This window comes from Perognathus longimembris, chromosome 6 (genome assembly GCF_023159225.1).
Source record: "Perognathus longimembris pacificus isolate PPM17 chromosome 6, ASM2315922v1, whole genome shotgun sequence".
Lineage (NCBI taxonomy): Eukaryota > Metazoa > Chordata > Mammalia > Rodentia > Heteromyidae > Perognathus > Perognathus longimembris.
In genome coordinates, this window is record NC_063166.1 from 38,090,407 (window position 1) to 38,113,462 (window position 23,056).

General features: G+C 40.1%; 1 protein-coding gene across 6 annotated transcripts in view; it reads right to left on the minus strand.

Moving 5' to 3' along the window:
* Positions 1-23,056, minus strand: part of Fars2 (phenylalanyl-tRNA synthetase 2, mitochondrial) — a 367,213-nt gene that overhangs the window by 134,160 nt on the left and 209,997 nt on the right. For 3 of the 6 annotated variants that reach the window (XM_048348568.1, XM_048348570.1, XM_048348567.1), the window contains one exon: positions 9,433-9,777. The exons of the other annotated variants lie outside the window; for them this stretch is intronic. In XM_048348568.1, coding sequence (XP_048204525.1) covers positions 9,448-9,777 — 330 coding nt within the window. In that variant the 3' untranslated portion in view covers positions 9,433-9,447. Of the gene's footprint in view, positions 1-9,432; positions 9,778-23,056 lie in introns of those variants that run through there. 6 annotated transcript variants of the gene reach the window in all.

Consider the following 23,056-nt stretch of genomic DNA (forward strand, 5'->3'; position numbering starts at 1 on the left):
TTTAGATGTGGTCTCACACTTCTTGCCAGGGACCCACCTCTGCCCATGATCATAGAACTATGTCTTCTACATAACTGGCATTAAAGACTTGTTGTACCAGGCTTGATTTGTTCTTTGGGGTAAGATCTTGCTGACTCCACCCCTTTTCCATCCCCAAGGTTGGTCTTGAACCTCAGTACTCCTACATCCACCTCCAGTGTAGCTGGGATTACAGACGTGAGCTACCATGCCTAGCCTTAGAAACACATTTTAAGTAAGTATAACAAAACTACTAACTAGGAATTTTATTTTTATTTATTTATTTATTTATTTTTGCCAGTCCTGGGCCTTGGACTCAGGGCCTGAGCACTGTCCCTGGCCTCTTTTTGCTCAAGGCTAGCACTCTACCACTTGAGCCACAGCGCCACTTCTGGCCATTTTCTATATATGTGGTGCTGAGGAATAGAACCTAGGGCTTCATGTATGGGAGGCAAGCACTCTTGCCACTAGGCCATATTCCCAGCCCTAACTAGGAATTTTTAACAAAATCCCTTCTCCCTTGACACACACCTCATGTTTTTCTTCTAGAAAAATCAGTACACTGTGATCAATGGGTTAATGAATAACAAGAGATAACATTGTAGTCTTTGTAAATAGAGCTTTCCCTTTTGATGATATCCCTTAGGAACATAGGAATTTAGGGAGGTTAATGAAACACTAAGATTGTCAAGACCTAGCATGAAATCTCTTCCATGAATTATCTTCGATGAATTCTAGCTGAGACACCACACTCCTGAGCTCTGATGGGAGGCAAAGCCACAGAGGAATGAAGAAGAGGTCCCACATGAAGCTTCTGGCAGTAACTCAGGGACAGCAGCACTGGTAAGTTAGAAAACATCTTCCCAGATAGTTTTTAAAATATACACTGTGGTCAAATAAACACAGTTCCAAAAACCTTGCAGTTAAAAACAAAAACTTAGGCAACTCATTGGATTACAGCCAATTTCAAGCTAACAAATTTAACAGTCTGCAGTAATGGCTTAGGTCAAGAGCACTGTTTGGAGCACTCACTCCAAACAGTGGCGTTTCCTTTTCACGTTTGCCAGTGAGTATTTTTCTCTAGTAGTTTTCCATTAGGATGCAAACGTGGGTCTCTCTCCTTCTCTGCTTTCCTCTCTTCCTTCTTCCTTCCCTTCTTTCCTCTTTCTTTCCTTCCTGGTTTTGTGCTTGTACATAGCTTGAACTCAGGGCCTAAGCATTGTCCTTTAGCTCTTTTATTCAAGGCTAGCACTCTACATTTCCACTTCTGGCTTTTTGTTAGTTAGTTGGAGACAAGACTTTCTTGCCTGAGCTGGCTTGGAACTGTGATCCTCAGATCTCAGTTTCCTCAATAAACAGGTGTGAGCCACTGGAGCCTAGCTTGAACTCTTAATACTTACTTAAAACAAATTAACAGTGAGAAAATGAGGGAGAGGGTGATATTGTTAAAAAAGAAATATACTCTTTATCTGACTTATGTGACCCTAACCCTCTGTAGATCACCTTTACAATAAAATTTAAAAAATATCTTTAATTATCTCCCACTTAGATAACCTGAAGTGCAGAAAATTGTGAACTTTTTTTTTTTTTTACCTCAGCATTTTGTAATTTTTTTCCTGGTATCCATTAGTAATGACAACAAGTTTGCTGCCAGTCAGTGCTATTTCCTAGTAGGTAATCTGTCTCTCTATGGCAGTTTGAAAGCACCATGTCTTTATCTCTGTGGCTCTGCAGTTTTACACTGATGAGGCTGAGTATACATTTATCTTTATTTATTCTGCTCATACAGAGTATGTTTTCAATTGGGAGGGGGCGAAAGTTCAGGTCTTGTTCCTATTTTGAGAAATGACCAGCTCCCACTTCTCAGCCATTATTTTCATTCTCTTCTGAAAGTGTAATACTACATATTGTGGAGCATCTCAGTCTTCTACTTCTCTTGCCTGACCTACATTAGGTTTATATTTTTGTGTGTTTCTCTTGAATCACACCAGAGAAATTCTTATTAATAGTTTCTTATTTACGCCTTCCTTCAACTGAGACTATAGTCATCTTATTTCAATCTATTACTTGTTTATGAGGTTCCAATACTTTTCTATCCACATTTACTTAATAGTTCATTTCTGCCTGGCACTGCCTCTTATTCACAATATGCTGCTGGATTTGTTTGTTTTGTGGGTATAATTCCTCCATGGATCTTCACAAGGGCCTGAGAACTGCTTTAGATATATTTTAATCTCCAGTGCCTTTAGATTCTGATTGTTGATGTGGACTGTGACTCTAAACCTACAATGCATGCACAGTCTCTTCTCCTGTGGGAGGTAATGGTGAATGTCCCTTCCTTCTTTTTTGTATTTTAATTTTTATTGTCAAGGTGATGTACAGAGGGGTTACAGTTACATAGGTAAGGGAGTGAATACATGTGCTGTCAAACTTGTTACCTCCTCCCTCATTTTTCTCCTTCCTTCTCTAGAGGTGCTTGCTTCCTCCAACTGAACCCCTGGCCATAAATAAAGGTGACAGTGGTGGTGCAGTTTCTGCCCAATGCTGGCTGTTGTGAGGCTGGAATAGCTCATGCCATTCCTTATAAGGAGCTCATGTGTGCCCAGCTTTCTTCCTGGGACTGAAGCTTATATATTTTGCTTAGAGCTAATGGTGACCTCCAGCCATGAGCTTTCCTTCTAGTTCCCTTCTAGCTCTCGGAGACTGGACCACTGCCTGTTTTCAAACAGAGAAAAGCCTCTGCTGGGCTCTGCAGAGGGCTAAGCTGGGCTCCCCTATGTTACAGTCCTGGAATCCACAGCCTTGAGTATCACACTTCCTCACAGGGATGAGGAGATAGGACAGTTAGAAGGAGGTATGATTATTATTTTTTCATTCTCACCTTTTCAATTTGTATCTAGCAAGGTCAACTTGACTCTTTCCCTTTACATCATGGCTTTTAACTTGTGAAGGAGAAAACAGACCTCTTAAAACATGATGCAGGGGGCTGGGGATATAGCCTAGTGGCAAGAGTGCCTGCCTCGGATACACGAGGCCCTAGGTTCGATTTCCCAGCACCACATATACAGAAAAACGGCCAGAAGCGGCACTGTGGCTCAAGTGGCAGAGTGCTAGCCTTGAGCGGGAAGCCAGGGACAGTGCTCAGGCCCTGAGTCCAAGGCCCAGGACTGGCCCCCCCCCCCAAAACAAAACAAAACAAAAAAAAAAAACATGATGCAGGATTCAAAGCCTTATTCCTGAATTTTCACAAACAAATACATTTTATGCAGAATGAGGATTCACAAACTCAGCAAAAGTAACTTCAGTGAGCCAAAATAAAGACTAGTTTATGAGCTAAAATTAAAATTGTATCAAGTAGTTCAAACATAGACAGCCTATATAACTCCACTGAGTTAAAAATAACAAGCATATTGTACTAACAAATCATATTGACCCAGAGATACCTATACATTTCAAATATTTCACATGGAAAAGCATATACTTTATGATGATAAAGCCATACATAAAGGATCATCATTTATCTTGTAGTAGTACTTTAAAAAAATTTTATTGTCAAGGTGACATACAGAGGGGCTACAGTTACATACATGAAGTAGTGAATACATTTCTTGTCGAACATTGTTACATCCTCCCTCATTTTTCTCCCACTTTCCCTCCCTTCCCAATGCCCCCTCCTTTGTCTCACTATTTTGATGTTCCCCTTCCCTTCCCTAATTCAGATAAGCGTATATACAATACACAGGGCACCAAAATCAAATACAGTGCCAACAGGGGATAAACCATAGGAAAAAGAATTAAAGAAAGAAGAAAAGAAAAAAGAAGTAACTTAACAGAGTACAATGAAAACAACAACAACAACAACAAAAGAACTTTCATTTCCATATCTTAAAGTTCATTTTGCTTGACATCATCTTATATGGTCATATGTATGTGGCTATTGAGCTACTGTGATCCTCTTCTGGGACTATCTTAAACATATACTAATTATTACAAATGAGGGAAACCATAGAGTCTATGTTTCTTTGGGTCTGGCTACTTTGTTTAGTATAATGTTTTCCAAGTCTTTTCATTTCCTTATGAATGAGGTGATGTCATTCTTTCTGATGGAAGCATAAAATTCCATTGCATACATATACCACAATTTCTTGACCCATTAATCTGCAGAGGGCCATCTGGGTTGATTCCATAACTGGGCTATGGTAAACAATGCTGGTAAACAATGAACATGGTTGTTCTGGTAGCTTTAGTGTAGCCTGGTTTGTGGTCAGTTGAACAGATGCTCAGAAGTGGGATTGCTGCATCATCAGGAAGCTCTATATTGAGTGTTTTGAGGAATGTCCATACTGCTTTTCCAGAGTGGCTGAACAAGTTTACATTCCCACCAACTGGGTAGTAGCATTCCCTTTTGGCCACATTCCCTCCAGCATCTGTTATTCTTAGTTTTCTTGATAATGGCCATTTTTACTGGGATGAAGTGGAATCTCAATGTTATTTTGATTTGCATTTCTTAATGGTCAGATGTTGATTTTCTTTTTCTTTCTTCTTCTTTTTTTTTTTATTAGTTTAAAGAGCTTACCCTCAGGCAGAAGCCTTAAAAGCTTGTTCCAGATTCCAGAAAACCCACAGAAGGTGTGGGGCCACCTGCTGTGCCATCCCCAACCTACTCACAAGGGTAGTCCAGTGCTCTTCATCTCCAGTGAATGGTAGTACAAAGTTTCTCTTCAGCAGAACATTCCAGAGCTTTAAACTTAAGAGCACTCAGAATGATAAGAAATTCTATTTCTGTCCTAGAGCATTCATTAGAGAGGTGGTTTACAAGGTAAAGGCATTAACAATTAATTGAATATAAGTTCCAAAATTATTAGTCCACATGATTCCATTATGGAAACATTTTGTTTTCTAAGACTCTTCAACAAGGAACAAAAATTTTATCAAAAGTAAAAAAAAGGTGGGAAACTTTCTGTTAAAGTTGATAAGAATGTTTAGAACTTGTGAGTTTCACTCAGCCTCTTGGTGAAGAAATAGAACACATGTTGTCTGGATAAGAACTGTACCCTCCTCTGATCAACACAGTGTGTGCCTGGCACTCAACAAAGTTGACTAAAACTAAAAGCAAAATACTGACACAAAGTAAGAAAATGTCAATAAATGATCGAAGAAACAGGGAATCATGACTTAACACGAATTCATAATGCACAAAACCTACCAGCCAAATTTAATAGTGGGTTTTATTTATCAAAGGAAGGGATAGAATTTAGGGCTGTCAAACATTTGGATGTAAAACCAAATAATTATAATGCATACTGTTTTACAGGTAAAAGTGATTTTTACGTTAATTTAGGTACAAAAAAATCACATGGACTGTAAACAGACTAAAAATATATATCAAGATAATTAGTCTAAGAGCTAAATGAATCATTTGAAAAGGAAATGTCATGGAAGGCACCATAGGGATAAGTGTTAGATTTGGTATTATTTACATAATGGTTAATTAGGCAGAATAAAGTACTTCTGGAAATGGTAGTAGAAATCAAGCAATTTCCTGAGTCTAGTGGGCCAAATGTTAAAATCCCCACCAAATCTTACGTTGAAATCCTAACCCCTAGATGACTGCTATTAGCAGGTGGTGTCCTTGGAGGTGATTAGGTCATGGGGTAGAGATCTCAGGAACAGGAATAAGTATAGGCAGAAGAGCTTTACACATGCAAACTCACAGGCCTTGCTTTCTCCCTTCTTTCTTTCCGGCTTGCCACTGGGAGAGGACACAGAGGGTCCCTGGCCACATGGGCCTGTTGAACAGAAGCCCCCCAAATTGTGGCAAATCAGTGCTTGGTGTTTAGGCCCCTGGTCTGTAGTATTTTTGTTATAGCACAAACTAAGATAAAACCCTTAGTTTTAAATGAGGGTTGTTATAGCATAGGACTAATAAACACCACCTCATATAGGTAGACAGGAGCTACTTTAGATCATGGTTCTGCACTTAGTATTTTTTTTGACTGTAGGCAAATGAGTTAAGGACTCTAATCTTCATTATCTTCAGTAGCACAGAAGTATGGCAGTACTGACTATTTTCTAGGATGGTTCTATGTGTTGATGAGATTATGTACATCAAGTAACAAGCACAGTGCCTGACAGTGCACTCCAGGAATTGTAACTATTGTTAAGAATAAAGCCAAGAGCTGCCTACTTAGGAGGCTGAGATCTGAAGATCGTGGCTCAAAGCCAGCCTAGGTAGATTAATTGAAGAGATTCTTAGCTTCAATTAGCTGGCAAAAGGTTATAAAAGGCTAAGAGGACAAGGTCCTGAGATAAAAATAAATAAAATAAAAAATCAAGGTTTGTGTGAGTGATCATGGAAGAAAAGCAGTATGCACTCATTCTTGACTAAACTTAGTCAACATTAAAAGCTGACCAAAAATCATCTTGAATAATTTTAGAACACTGAAGAAATTGTAGGGGAAGCAAAATCCCTCTCTGTTTTACAGCCATCTGCGAACTAAAAGCAAATAAGATAACTTGCCTAAAGGGAACAAAACTGAGATGAAGATTGACTTAATAGTGATTGGCTAGTACAGAAAAACATGCATCATCAGTTGTCCTATCTCAGGAACATAAAAGAAAGAGGCGGGAACTTGAGAAAAAGAGCTCATTTGAAAGCATGCTTCCCTAGGAAAAAGATAGGTTGTGCTGGGCCATGTCACCATATGACCATGAAAGACAATCTTCCTTGGGAATATTTATGATATTCAAGGGGGAGCAGAGAGGAAAGAGGAAAGACAGCTTATGAAGCATTTAACCTCCTAAGGTCCTATAAACACTTACATTTCAGATATAGGTGTTATTTCTGATAACTGGGTCTTGGTCAACTATCAATCATATGTGTTGCCCATGAATGATTTCAGAGCAGTTCTGTCATGGGCGCTGAAGCAGGTGCTGTCTGAAGAATGTGCACCAAGTTGACCTCAGTCAGGTATCAACCCTCAACAAGGTCAGGGCCTTACCCAAATGGCTGGTCAAGGTACCATGAGCCACTTTCAGATTTAGGCAATTACATAGATAGGCATAGTAGTAGCAAAAGCCTATGGTTTCAGCTCCTACACACTGAAAAGGGGCTATACCAAAGCAAAAGGAGGGTACATGGGTTTGTTAGGGCCATTGCAATCACCCACCCTATACAGGGTGACTGACATGTGTATGTATATTGTCTTTCAGCTGTTGAGGCTGGAAATTTGAGATCTTGATACCACCTCCTCTCTGCCTGTTGGCAGTCCAGTGTTCCTCTGAATGTCTACACATCACCCCCAGGCTCTAGCTTCATCTGCATGTTCTCCCTGCAGATGATGAAAAATTGCCTCTCATGACAGCCTCCCAGGGGGACAGGGATGGGCAGGAGCAGGCCTCCTAGCAGCTACCAGCAGTCCTGAACATGAAAATGTCAAAGGCATTCTGTGGAGATTCAGAGGACTGGAAGTCAGGCCTAATCCCTGGGCTTATGAGGATGAATGCAAGGTTGCCAGAACACTGAGATGAAGAGCTGGTAGTGCAGAAATAGAATCCAGTCCTAATCTGGCTTATTTATGTGGGTACTCCTTGAAGCTTGCCATTGTCCAATACAATAAATTCTTTTGTCAAGAGATTATTGAGCTAGAGGTATGGTTCACATGGTAGAGTGCTCACCTAGCAAGTACAAAGTCCTGTTCAAACTCTATTACTGGGTGAAAAAGGTGAAAAAAATTAAACAAAGCAAAACCTCAAGAGGATGCTGATCTTGGGGGATAAACCCCAGATCCACCTGCAACCACAGTAGCTCAAAAATTAGATATGATAGATGGGTGTCAGTCTGAGGCCAACTTAAGGAAAAGCACGAGGCCCTATCTAAAAACACCAAAAAGAAAAGGGCTGTCATAGTAATAAAAACAGCTTTGTACTAGCACAAAAATAGGCCTGAGGACCAATGGAATAGAATATATGACACAAAAATGAAACCACAGACCTATAACCACCTAATACTTGATAAGGGAGCCCAAAACACAGGATGGAAGAAAGATAGCCTCTTCAACAAATAGTGCTAGCAGAATTGCTATACACATGCAGAAAACTGAAGGTAAAGCCTTATATATCATCCCCCTGCACCAGAATCAATTCCAAATGGACCAAAGACCTCAATGTAAGATAACAAAATATTATAGGAATATTTACAATATTACAAAATTACCCTGAAAATATTACAGGAAGGGATAAGGGCAACACTAGGGCTCCTTGACACAAATCAAAACTTCCTAAATAAAGACCCAGAATCAAAACAAATCAGGGAAAGACTGGGCACATGGGATTGCATCAAACTGAAGAGTTTCTACAAGGCAAAGGACATAGATATCTACAAATTCAATGCAATACCCATCAAAATCCCAACAACACTCTTGAATGATATAGAAGAAGCAATCCAAAAATTTATAGGGAATAAAAGAAAACCCCAAATAGCAAAAGCAATGCAAAGCAGGAAGAAGGGGGCTGGGGGAATATCAATACCAAGCTTCAAACACTATGACAAAGCTGTAGTAATAATAATAATAAAAAAAAACAGCTTGGTACTGGCACAAGAGTAGGACTGAGAACCAATGGAATAGAAGACACAGAAATGAACCCACAGACCTATAACCACCTAATATTTGATAAGGGAGCCAAGACAAAAGCACAAAATGGAAGAAAGACAGCCTCTTCAACAAATTGTGCTGGTAGAATTGGCTATACAGGTGTAGAAAACTGAAGTTAGAGCTTTATATATCACCCTGTACCAGAATCAACTCCAAATAGATCAAAGACGTCAATGTAAGAACAGAGGCTTCTCCTCCTCTCAAATCACAATTTATTTTTTATTTTTTATTTTTTGCCAGTCCTGGGGCTTGAGCACTGTCCCTGGCTTCTTTTTGCTCAAGGCTAGCACTCTACCACTTGAACCACAGCGCCACTTCGGGCCTTTTCTATATATGTGGTGCTGAGGAATCGAACCCAGGGCTTCATGTGTACAAGGCGAGGACTTTACCACTAGGCCATACTCTCAGCCCCTCAAATCACATTTTTTGGTCTCTTCAGTGACCCCAAGTCTCTTGTCAGTTTAAGAATTTTAACTATCTGGGACTGGGTGCAGTGGCTTAAGTCTGTAATCCTAGCTACTTGAGAGGTGAGGATTGGGGAATCAGTTTCTAGACAACCAGAGGCAAAAACAAGTTCATGAAACTTCATCTCAATCAATGACTAGGTGCAGTGGTATGTGCCTACTATTCATTGTTAGCAACATGAGGAAACATGAATAGGAGGACTGAGCCCAGGCTAGCCAAGGTATACACCCTACCTTGAAAATAACCAGTGCAAAGAACTGGAGTGAGGCTCTGATTTCTATGCCAAGTACTTCCAAAATTAAAAAAAAAATCAAATTTTAACTCTGGAATCAGTAAAACAGCTTTTTAGAATTACCTCAAATAAACCCTGGGTCATTTCATTAAGGCTTTGAGCAAGCCACCTCACAGCCAAGAGAAATACATCAAGTCCAAGCCCAATAATGATTAAGTTTCCTTCTATAAAATGAGTGACAAAGTTTCTGAACACAGGGAGCAACCAGGAAGCCATACTTTGAGATTTCTTCTGTTCTTCCAAACCTGTGCTATGTGCTGTGTGTGTGTTACCTGTAGATGATGCAAAAGGCTTTTGAACTTTCATTTCCTTTGGGGCACAAGAAAGGCAGATGGTGCCATCCAGATTCTGCAGATGGAAGAAAGGGGAGTGAGGAAGCTACTGTGCTCCAACGTAAGGGTAAAGAGAGGAGAGGAGGAGCTGAGTGAAGCAGCTGACTCCCAGCCTCCCAGCTCCCGTAAATCCATAGCAGACCCTCAAAATCATCCCATATGCTGGAGGTCATCCTGAATACTCTGAACTCACAGTGGTGGTACCTCCTCTCCTGTCTCTCAGGGCCTCAAATAGTAGGCACAGTAAGTTCCTCCATGGAATCAAAATGATACCATTCCTCATCCAACAATGGGTAAAATACAGAGATATTCCTTCACTTTGAATGGGTATTATATCTTAATGATTACAGTTAACTGAAAATTTCAGAGATTGAAAGTGCATTTGATACACAAGCTTAGTGGCACAGTATGCAGAGTAGTGGTGGTATCTGTTCAGGTGTCCTCTTATTATCTCAGGGCTGACTGAGATCTGGGACTTGCTGCCTTGCCCAGCTTTGCCAGAGAGGATCAGACCACATAATGCTAGCTCACAAAGAGATCCAAATTCCAAACTTAAAGCCTAGTTTCTGCTGAATGCTACAACTTTCACATCATCCTAAAGGCAAAATAATCATAAGCCAAACCAATGTGAGTTGGGGGACAGCCTATATTAAAGACCCTTATGAATTAGAAAACATCTTACAAGATGTGATCATTATCATTATTCATTATGTAACCTTTTTGAAAACAGTCACCAGCTTATCAACATAATACCAGCTTTCACACAGTGTTTGGCCTATGCCAAGCAGTTAAAATCTTCATCTTCAAACAGAGCCTGTGTGAGGGCACTAACTACTCAGCCTTTATGACTTGTTAGATTTGTTACCTTGGACAGATCCTTAATCCCTCAGTCCCTATCTCCAAAAGGGAGAGAGACTATTCCAGTTTTCATCCACAAGAGTTGTCCTATTTCTCACTCATTGGTGGCCCAATTGCTATTGAGCTCAGGGCTGATCCTTCTCCCAACTCCTCTTGTCCTACTGTCTGTAATCTACAGAAGGTCTGTAATCACCAGTTTCAAGAGCGGGACCATACTTCATCCTTCTTCTGATTAAGCAAGATGCAAGCATGCAATGGAAATAACCATGACTGAGGACTGAATAAGAAAGCCTAGGGCTTCATTCTGGCTGCTTGGCTTTGCCAGTGTTAATGTGGCTATGGTCCTAGGGAAGCTGGTTTTGAGGATATGGTAGCAGAAAACTGACCTCAGAAAACCATTGACAGCAGAGAAAAACCTGCAGGAAAAGCACCTGACTGGAAGTAGAGCTGGGATATGTTTTCCCCTTAGGCACACACATCAGAGGATTAAAGGAGAGATCTTTGTGGCACAAAGGATTAAGAGATTATGAAATGGAAACTTGGAAATGCTGAGTGTCTTTTAGCCCAGAAGGATCTGCTGAAACATTGAGCTGGAGGTAGAGAAGCAGGACACAAAAAGCTCCAGGCTCCAGGCAGAAAGGAAGGGACAAGGACCTTGGGCTTACTCGGAGCGGATGTAGCTGTTTATCAATGTACACATCACTGAGCTTGTGCCCCAAAGTACAAAGTCCACCTTCTTCCCCCATGTGCACAAACTGAGCTGGGCTCTGTAGGCTGTGTTTCTCCTTTGCCAATTTTGCCAAGTAGCCCTTGAAAGAGGCTGCAGGCTAACTATGAAAAAAGAGGTGCCCTCCTGGCTTCTCTTTGGTTGTCTGTCCCTGTCAGTGTCCCGAAAGTATCAAATTGACAGGGTCAGTGTAACCAGTAGATACAGCTTAATCCATGCCATAATTGTTCCAGTGCTCACACAACTGGTTTTATCACACATGCCAGCACAGCTGCTGCTGCTTTGCTCTCTGTATGGGTCCCAGTGCCATGGGTACCTCTTAAGAGAGACATGACCCTTCTTGCTCCTCAGAGGTCTAGCTTTCTATGAGGGGGCTTAGTACTGAGCTGCTGAAGTGCATTAATTGCAACCTCTTCTGGTTCACTTAAGTGATAGAAAGGAGCTACTTCCTTCAATTTCTGTCCCAATGATTCCCCTGCTCTCCTTTGACTTCAGTTTCCTGCTTCAGAGGCTGACATTTCTTTAGATTTAGTTCATTATACTAAAGAAAACCCCAAAAGCACTGATATGGTATCTGTCTCCTTGGACCCTGACTGATGCACCTGGGAAGGAGAGAATGAGATTGCCCAAGTGACGGTGGTCTCCATCCCTGCTACTATGATAAATTTTAACCAATCACAGAAATAAGATCCAGAAACAAAGATCCACAACAAAAATATAAAGAAAGAAGTGACAGAACATGGTATTGATAAACTAATATGGCAATAACTGATTTCAGCACAAATCCTCTGTCATTTAAGATAATGACTCTCTCTTTCTTTCCTCCCCTCCTTCCCTTCCTACCACCCCTCCTTCTCGCCCTCACCCTTGGTCTTGCAGTACTAGGGACTGAACTTGGAAACCCACTCTATCACTTGAACTACACCCACACACCTAGCCTATCTCTTTTTCTAACAATATTTAACCAACACTCTCAGGTACTATGCCCTACACTGAAGTGCCTTATCCCTGCAAAGGGTAGGCCAAGAGACCTAGAAGTCCCAATTTTCTTCACATCCTTTTCAGATAAAACTCAGTGGTGACAAAAGACTCCAGAGCATGGAGTGAGGCTCCTGGGCTCAAACTGGAGGTTCACATCACTTATGCCTGCCACATGGCACTGACACACTCCCACAGACCCTCAGCTAGGGAATTAGCTGCTGCAAGTCCAGCCATCTTTACTATATGAGGCCACTGCTATGCGTTTGATCAATAGCTCTAGGAATGAATGTACAGATCTACACTCTTGCAGCCCCAGGATTCTTAGCTGGTCTCCTGACCCTACTGCCTCTCTGCTGCTTCACACTGTTATGAGAAGTTCAAAATCAAAATCGAGAGATAAAGGATAAAAAGACAAACGACTCTAAAAGCAATACTTGCAAAACGATTTGGTGTAAACCAACTGAACAACTCATAGGGGGAGAGGGGAAGAGAGAGGTGGAGGGGGGAATGAGGGAGGAGGTAACAAACAGTACAAGAAATGTACCCAAGGCCTAACGTATGAAACTGTAATCTCTCTATACATCAATTCGACAATAAAATAAAAATTAAAAAAAAAGTTCAGCCTGAACCTGACTAAAATGGAACCAAACATTTTCCTATAGGCAACTTTTTAATAACTTCTTCCCCAAATAACCTGAGGAATCAAAATGGTTTGCAATGCCTCAGTGCTATCATCTGACAGGTAATATGAAGATAGCCTTTGTTTTCAGGAACTTGGATTTGACAAGCTAGAGAGGATGTAATTTCTTCTTGGCAGAGTTTTCTAAGGTTCTGGATGTCTTTCTTTCTTTCTTTGGAGATGGAGGTTGAGAAGGAAGGGGAGAAAGAAAGAAAACTGCTGCCTGACTTCAGTTGGAGGGTTGAAGCTACGTAGTAGTTGTTTTTTTCTCTAGCTTTTCTTTGCTGCATCTATTTTTTACCTGTTACCACCTGGCACCTGCATTAACACAGATAAATGTGTAGCTGAGTATGAAGGGGGCACACAGTTCCTGCATGACTGGGTCATGGTGGTAAACTTGGAGAAATGGCAGAGATCTGAGGCTGGAGACTTGGGCCCCTGTAAGCTGATAAACTGTTCTCACTCACTGTCAGGAGAGTTCTGTGCGGCCCACCCTACCTTGCTTGTTCTGTGTGCTGCTAATGAACCAGAATCATGCCAGTGCTCTGGAAGGCTTTGGTCAGCTCATCCTTTCTGGGAGTGTGACAAGATAAGGCAGAAAACTGAGATGGGAGGAGGGTGAGGACTGGCTGAGGAAGAGGGTAATGAAGAATAGTCACCAGTAGTGTAAAGTCACTGTGGGCTCTAAGCAGAAGTTTTGGGGGTAGGTGTGATGGATGGTGCTGTGAGTTTCAGTTTCTGTATCTGCCATGTCTTTTTTTCTGAGCTCCTCTAACTGGCCAGGAGTGCTAACTATTGTAAAAGGAGGGAAAAACCCAAGCAGGATTTGTCACCAACAGCCACATTCAAATTGGTTGCTGAAGGCAGGTGGCAGAGCAGGTGCATGGTGGTACATACTCGTCATTTCAGTATTCAAGAGACTCAGTCAAGATTGGGCTACATAGTGGCACCCTGTTTTAAAATATAAAACAAAATAAAATAAAAATTTCAAAAATAAAATATAAGATCCAGTAGTTAAAATTGGATGTCTTTCTGTGACTAGCAAACCATCCCTCAGCTCTAAAGTGAAGACACTGGATACATTCAATAAACAAGAAATGGTCTGAAAAGGGGATCAGGCTATTTTAGGGTTGGCACATTGGTGAGCCTTCCACTGTGAAACCTCATGTTTATTTTCTTTTTTTTATTTATTTATTTTTTTTTTTGGCCAGTCCTGGGCCTTGGACTCAGGGCCTGAGCACTGTCCCTGGCTTCTTCCCGCTCAAGGCTAGCACTCTGCCACTTGAGCCACAGCGCCGCTTCTGGCTGTTTTCTGTATATGTGGTGCTGGGGAATCGAACCTAGGGCCTCGTGTATCCGAGGCAGGCACTCTTGCCACTAGGCTATATCCCCAGCCCTTAAGATTCTTTTTTTTTTTTTTGGCCAGTCCTGGGCCTTGGACTCAGGGCCTGAGCACTGTCCCTGGCTTCTTCCCGCTCAAGGCTAGCACTCTGCCACTTGAGCCACAGCGCCGCTTCTGGCCGTTTTCTGTATATGTGGTGCTGGGGAATCGAACCTAGGGCCTCATGTATCCGAGGCAGGCACTCTTGCCACTAGGCTATATCCCCAGCCCCCCTCATGTTTATTTTCAAGGCAGGGTCTTGCTGTATATCCCAACTGTCCAGGAACTCATGACCCTGTGGATTCTGCCAGTGGGAAGCTGTGTAGCAGGATATTCCCAGGCACCTGGCTTAATAGATTTAAAATATTACAAGTAATATAAGAGGTTGGACCTTTCAAGGATTTGAGCTTCATTAAAGCAAAAATGCCACATTCTAAAAGGCTAGCAAATGTATTATCTGAAAACACTGGTATCATCAAAGTCATGTTCACCAATCTTTTCTTTTTTTCTTTAATTTGGCAAATAATTATTGAAAACAATGTGCAAAAAATTCATGACAGGTACAAAAGACACACTAGGATTAAGAAAATACTCATTTTCACAAGAAACTGACTAACTGATAGGGGTAAATATGGATGATATTAACTAAGGCATGAGTCAGAGAGTATTAACTGCAAGGCAAGAAAACTATGGGTCTAACAAAGATATTCTTCAGCAAAATCTGGAGATACTACCTGAAGAACAGGAGCACCGATCAACTATGCTTAGTGTGCTGAATTTAAAGTTCAACCAGGACATCTGGGTATACACTGCAATGGGCATCTGGACTGCACATCATAAGGGCAAAGTTACATCTTGTGTTTCTGTGGCAGCCCACAGAAGTTACAGCAACTAGTGTAGCATAAGGTTTTTTTGGTCATAGCTGTCAAATACTTAGTCTGAAGTTGTTCATTCCCCAAATTTTCCATTCTTCCCTTGATGCTTGGCTTTGCGTTTCTTAGTGTGACTTTTGGATATCCTAACTTCATGTAAGTATGACATTCTTCTCACCAAGTTCTAGGAGATTAATTTGTAACTGTCACACATGCAAAAAAAACAGGGTGGGGATTTCTTATCCAGGCTTCACTGGCATTAACACTAAGAAGTCCCCTTATCCATTCTCTAAGTTTTGGTAAACAGAAGTCTGGGCTGATTGCCAAATGCATGCTTGCCATTGTACCTGTTCTCTTAATCTATGTTTTTGTTTTGTTTTTTTAAATAGGTGGTTGCTATGAGTAATTCAGTGACATCAAAATAAATATGATCCTTATGACTGGTACATAATTCCTTATGATTCACCCAATTCTCCAGGAATTCGATTCTGGGTTTACAATGTACAAAGCAGTGAGTTAGCTGTTAACAAATTTTAAGTGAATACAATACTTGGAAGGTTGAGGTTTGAGGATTGTATTCAAAGCCAGGCTGGGAGAAAAGTACATGAAACTCTTATCTTCAATTAACCACCCAAAAGCCAGAACTGGAGCTGTGGCTCAAGTGGTAGAGTGCTACCCTTGAGCAGATAAGCTACACATAAAAGTGGGGAAAATCCCCATGGCCCCCCAAAATCAAAGTTTGGACCAGGTCATCAAATTTCTAAAGTTGTACAGCTGCTGACTGGTAATAAAATTTAATGGAACAAGTACTATATACCTGGGCACATGTGAATAGAGGGTTCATCCCATGTCTTATCAGCTGATTGCATGCTGAGAGTATTTTTTTCAGAGGTAGGATGGTTCTAAATAAACACTCACCCTCCCTATGAGTCCCTCCCCACCAATGGCATCTCCCTGTGCTGGATGACACCTAGGTGCAGACTATGGATAGGATCTCAGCAATGTGGAACATGTGTTGGGACTTAGGAGTTCTCAACTGTTTCTTTGGATGCCTAAGATCCTAACTGACCGAATTCACATCTCCTGGAGGAGCTCATGGCCTTAATCTCTTTGGAAAATTTCTGAGGGAACCTGATGCATCTGGAACCTGCTTAAGCCTAAGAAAAGCAACACATTCCTCCCACTGTATAAAGGGGGATGAGCATGTATGCATCATTCTTCCCTTTTATGTCTGCTTGCACTGGGAGCTGTCAACTTTGAATGTAACCTTCACTGTGCCCTCCTAATGTTCTGGGTGTGGAGCTGAGGAGCCTACTTACATTCTGAGACATAATCTTCCAAAACAACCTTAGGGAGTATTACTGGAGTCTCATCTTACAAAGGTAAAACCACAGCTTGGAGGAGTGACATGGCCCAAATCAAATACCTACTAAGGGTAGAGTCAGTCTGTCACAGGATGTGAGCCTGTTCATTTGGTGTCAATTTATGCTTCCAATTGCTAAGACTCACCAGCTCATTTATATGTATTGAATATTCAAATTTACAATTGAATTCTGCATCTATGTACAGAGGGCTACTTGATACATATTCATCTATAAAATGAAAAAAATAAAAATTGACTTGGAAGTGATTTGCCAAAAGGAGAAGTTTTTGGTATGCATTTTCATAAAACACTTTTCCAATACCAGCATCCAGACTGGGAACAGTGGCCCACTGGCATTCCCAGATGCAGGGTATCCCAGCATGTCACACTCTCCGGTCAGCCTACTGCAGGACTACCACAGTCAAGCACATCTGCAGGGTGATGCAGTCAGTCTGCTGCAGACTACCACAGTCGAGCACATCTGCAGGGTGACTGCGGACAGCCTACAGATTGAGCAGACCCGGAAAAACATGACACTCTGCTGAGCAAAGCTACAGGGTTCTTGCTGCTTTCAAAGTAAAAGACGATTCTTCTATTTTTACAGTGAGATGACTGTCAAAGACTAGTTTTTGGAGCTCAGACTTCTATTAAACATGCATTGTACTGAATACTAGTCCCACAACAAATAAGAGTTAATATTTATGGAGCTCCTACATTGTGTTCAATGCTGTCCCAGTGCTTTTACTACGCTTCATTCCAAGCCCTCATCACAGATAGGGACATGGAGGCAGAGAGGCTGAGAAACGTAGTGAGGTTACAGTCAGGCTGCAGAGGAGCTGGGGTGAGCACTGGACAACCTGGCCACAGTTACTGGGCTCTTCACCAGCACCTGACTGTGCCCAAGAACTCCTCACCCTACCATGGTGCTATGCTCCTGAGCCCCATCAGAAGTTGGAGGTACTGCCAGTTAAAAATGCATTGGATACACCCAACTTATAGAACATCATAGCTTGGCTTGTTTACTTTATACATGCTTAGAACAATACAGTAGCCTACAGTATGACAAAACTGTCCATACAGAGATGGCATTTTGTAGACACAATGGGATAAAATACCTAAGACACAATACTTGAAGGAGGCAGTTCACTGTAGCATGCCCACTATTTCTCCTGATCATATGGTAGACTAGGAGCTATGGCTTGTTGCCATAGCCCATCTTTTCAAGACAATCTGACTGGATATTGCTGGCCTGGGAAGATATTCAAACTGAAAATGTCAGAGCTGGAGATGTAGCAAAATGTAGCTCAATGGTAGTGCACTGGCTTAGCATATGGGTCGCTCAATCCCTAGCAAATGTGTGTGCATGTGTGTGTGTTGTTTGCTACTTATCTCAAGTCCTGGAACTTACTATCTAGGCAAAGTTGGCCTCTAACTTATGATCCTTTTTGCTGCAGTCTCCCAAGAGTTAGGATTACAGGCACGTGCTAGTATGCCCAACCCAAAAGGGTTTTTACTGAATGTCCACCACTTTTGTATTACTGTAAAGTCTAAAATTATAGAGCAAAGCACAGTAAGCTAGGAGCATCTATTCCAGGTTCTGTGGCAGTCACAACAATTACAAAGACAAATAAGGTCCTGAAGAAGCTCAGAAGTGGCTAACACATTAATTCATATCGTTAAGTGGACAGTTTTCTGCATAAATGTAAAGGAGCAACACAGTAAAGATTAACCTGAGTGTCTCAAGATACCATCTGAGTGGCATGCACTCCCAAATGATCCCTCTGCATAAATATAAAGACAGAGAGAAAGATCAGGCATGATCTTGTTGGATCCTCATGAAGAATGATGATTACTATGCAGAGGATACTTAGAGGAAAGAGAGATCCAGCAGGTAGAACCATTATTATTTTAATAGAAGCAGGGAACCCCTCTGTACATCACTTTGACAATAAATGAAAAAGATGAAGGAGGGAAAGAAGCAGGCGGAAGGGCAGATGTTACAGCAGAGCAAAAGGCTGGGAAAGTTGGCAGAGGAAACAGAAGGTAGCACCTCTGATGTCACTGGCAGAGGTACCTATGACTCTGCCTTTATGGTAGAGGTTGAAAAACTGACAGCTCATGGGAAAGAGGTGTTGCTTGGTGAATGGCATGTTTATACCTGATTAGGAGATTTAACATTATTTGAATCTGAACTTATCTTTTAGGTTAGAAATGTGGCAGCACTGGGCTTGAACTTTTTACATGGCCACTGCAGTGGACCAATTTAAGCAGGTTGGCAATGCCCTGTTGACCCGGGCCTCACCATTTATCCCATGCTCTCTTCCCTGGGCCCTTATTCTTCTCTATCTACTGCTTGGCCTGTGAACACATCTGAACTGCTAGCCCTGAGCTCAGGCACTAAGAATGGGAGAAAATGAGACTGGGTCTCATTAAGACAGGGTCCAGGCTCAATAGTAGAGAAAACCTACCCTGAAGAAACCTGGTTGTCTTTCTCATTGGAGAGTAAGTGGCCAGGGACAACCAGCCTATCCTCTCTTCTACTAAAATAAAAAATTTACACCTTTAAACATATTATCATCAAACAGAATGTCACTTAATGATATGAATTAAATATGTTTATTATTCTATTAACAACCCTCATCATCTCCTTTCTACAAATGAGCATACTAATGCATAGAGGGCTAAGCAATTAGGTTAAGGTCACACAATGGAGACTTGGACAGGGCACTCAACATTCAGAACTCATGAACTTGAAGCAGTGTGGAACAGTCCACCTAAAGAATGTTAGTAGACATTCTCCTAAAAGGGGTTTCCCAGGTACTGTTGGGAGTATGTGAATATAGGGAGAAGGCTAACGAGGAGAGTAAATATACGAACATTGTTATATGAAAATAGGACGACAAAATCTGAGGAAATAATATTAGAAAGTCGGGGAGAAAGGGAGAAAAATAGAGGAGGTGAGTACGAATGGAATATATTATATACATGAATAAGGTTCTCCTCAATGTGTATGGTAATAAAAGGAGTTCATAGGCAAGTAAGTCCATGAAAAGCTACTTTCAGGATTCTGTCAGACCTTTCAGAACCTTTAAAACACTAATGGATTTTTGTGACTCTTTAAATAAGGAAAAACATTTGTCCAAATCAAGTCATGAAATCTCACAGAGTATGTGGTGATAGGAAGGATGAAGTCTGGAGCAAAAAGGATGAAAGCCTCCAGTTATGGATTCAACAATACAAAATTCCTAGAATGAGTTAAAAAATCACAAAACTTTTATGTCTGAAAACAATATTTCAATTGTACAAATTTATTACCTAATAATTTCACCTTTTTCTCACTAACCTAAAGTGTCCTCAATAAACCTGAAATTGTATTAACTATAACATTTCCATATGTCAAGAGATTAAAAAATATTACACAGGTGTGGGTTTTTTTGTTGTTGTTATTTTTTGGTGGCAGTCCTGGACTTGAACCCTAGGCACTGTCTTTAAGCTTATTTTGCTCAAGGCTAGTGCTCTACCACTTGAGCTATGGCTCCACTTTTGGCTTTTTTAGTAGTTTATTAGAGATAAAAGTCTTGAAGACTTTCCTGTCCGTGCTGGCTTCAAACTGCAATACTCAGGTCTCAGCCTCTTGAGAAGCTAGTATTCTATGCATGGAGCCCCCAAGGCCCAGCTACTTATGAGGTATTTGTTATTTACTTTGTAACACATTCCCCAAGACAATCTTCATGGATTAGGAATCATCATGTTCTCATTTTATAGACAGCAAAAATTAGGACTAAAACAGGTTAAAACAATTGACAAAGGTTAAAGAACTTTCAAGTATATGGTGATACATTAACCCATGCTTCCACAGCACCATATAGCTACCAATTTGCCACATATTTTAAATAATGTCACTTCACAATCATTTCAGCAATACATTATAACAAAGCTTCTAAACAATGTGCCTTATCTGTATCAGAATTGCTAGAAATACACTGTATTAACCTTTTTAATATAGAATGATAGCTATCAAACCTTTAAAGATGAATTAATGTCACTCTTTCTGAACTCTTCTACAATAATTGACGAGAAAGAAATACTTTCAAACTCATTTGACAAGAACAGAATTGTCCTCAGTACCAAAGGACTGATATGGACACTACAAAAAAGGAAATTACAGGTCAATATCTCTCATGAACATGGGTGCAAAAATTCTAAACAAAATACTAGTAAAGCAAATTCCATAGCACATTAAAGGATTCCTAAAGTGATTAAGTGGGATTTTCCTCTGGGATACAATAGTTGTTCAGTATCTATAAACATGACACACTACATTAATAGAATGAAGAATAAAAAAAATCATCTGATTATCTCAAACAATGTAGAAGAAGTATTTGACAAAAGCAGTCTCCCATTCAGGATAAAACACAACAAATTAGATATTCAAGGAAGGAATAAACCTAAAGACATATATGCCACATATATTTTCTATATATAAGACTATAACTAACATCATACTCAACAGTAAAAATCTGAAAGGTTTTTTCCTAAGAGACTAGGTCACCTTTTCTTATTACCTTCAACAAAGAACCACAAGTCCTAGTGAAAGCAATTAAGTAAGGGAAAGAAACAAATTACTGGGCAGAATGAATTTAAATTGTCTGTTTGCAGATGGAAGGATCTTATACAGAGAAAAATCATAACATGCTATTAAAAGCCTGTTAGGACCAATCAGTAGATTCAGTAAAGTTGAAAGACACAAAACTAGCATACACAAATTTGTTTTCTAGTAACAATCAAAAAATTAAGAGAACAATACAATTTGTATACATTATAATAGCTCAAAAGGAATACAATACTTAGGAGTTAATCAAACCAAGCAGGTGAAAATCTTTACACTGAAAACTATAAATCATTAATGAAATAAATTGAAGAAATAAATGAAAGATTTCCTGTTTATACAAACTAGAAGAATTAATATTGCTAAACAGTTCATATCACCAAGTAGCTTAGGAAGTCAAAGCAATTCCTATAAAAATTCCAATAGCATTCATTTAAAAGAAATAGAAAAACACTAATATTCATATGCAAACACAAAAGCCACAAAGACAAAGTATTTTTGAACAAAAGAACAAAGAGGTATCATACTACCTGATTTCAAACTGCATTATAAAGCTGTCATACACTATGTGCAAAAGTCAATTCAAAATGGATTCAAGATTTAAATGTAAGCTTTGAAACCATAAATCTCCTATTAAAAAACGCTGTGGCACAGGCCTTGGCAATGATATTTTGGATGGGTTACCAAAAGTACAAACAAAAATTAAATAGGTACAACCACAATTAAAAAAGTGCACAGCAAAGAAAAAAGTCATCAACAACAACAACAAAAAACTAACTATGAAATAGGAGAAAATATTCATATATTATTGTTAAACTAAAACTGTACAGGTGAAGGGATCTCTTAATTTACTGGGCCATTACATTATGTAGCCATAAGAAGAAAAGACCAGTTGTCAGACAAATTCCCCTAAGAAGCAGTAGCAGTTGGGAAATGAACTCTGGACCTGAGCTAAATGCACTGCAAACTACCCTTGTTAAAAGTAAGAGAAGTAGGATAATGGAAAGTAGATTTTTGATGGGAGGATAGTCTATAAAGAGAAATTCTTTATTGAACCAGGTGCCAACATGCACAGCAAAGTCCATGAGACTCCTATCTCCAATTAACCAATAAAATCTGTAAGTGGAACTGTGGCTCAAGTGATAAGGTACACTAGCCTTGAACTAAAAAGCTCAGGATAAACCTAGGCCTTGGGTTCAAGCCCCAAAACTGGCACACAAAAAAGGAAAAAAAAAAAAAAAAGGAGAGACATTATTTATTCTTTTTAGTTGGTTGGGGTTAGTAGTTTGAACAGTTAGTGATTAAACTAAGCAGAGTAGTCTTGGTAGTCATGGCAGGTTTCCTTATAAACAGTCCAGTAGCAGCTGTGAATTCATTAACATCCTTCATCTGCTCTCCAATTCATCCTCTGGCCTTTGTAAGGTAATTTAGGAAACTTGAAAATTTTCTTTTTCATCATGACATATCTTAAAGTATTAATGTGCAAAATAAGAGAAGCACATATAACTCATTAATAAAAAAAATCCACAGAACTCAAAAAATAGGTAAAGGAACTGCACAGATAACTTTTCCAAAGACAAATAAATGGCCAGCTGGTAGGTATATGTGACTACAGACCTATAGTACAGTGTAACATGACTAATCATCAGGAACTGGAACAAAGTCGTAATGACAGCACCTCACACCTGTTAAAATAGTTATTATCAGAAGAGGAGAAAAAAAGAGAAGAGATAATAAGTGTTGAAGACAGTGTGGAATAAAGAGAAACATTGTTCAATGTTGGTAGAGGTATAAACCTGGCACTGCTGTTATGAAAAACAGTATG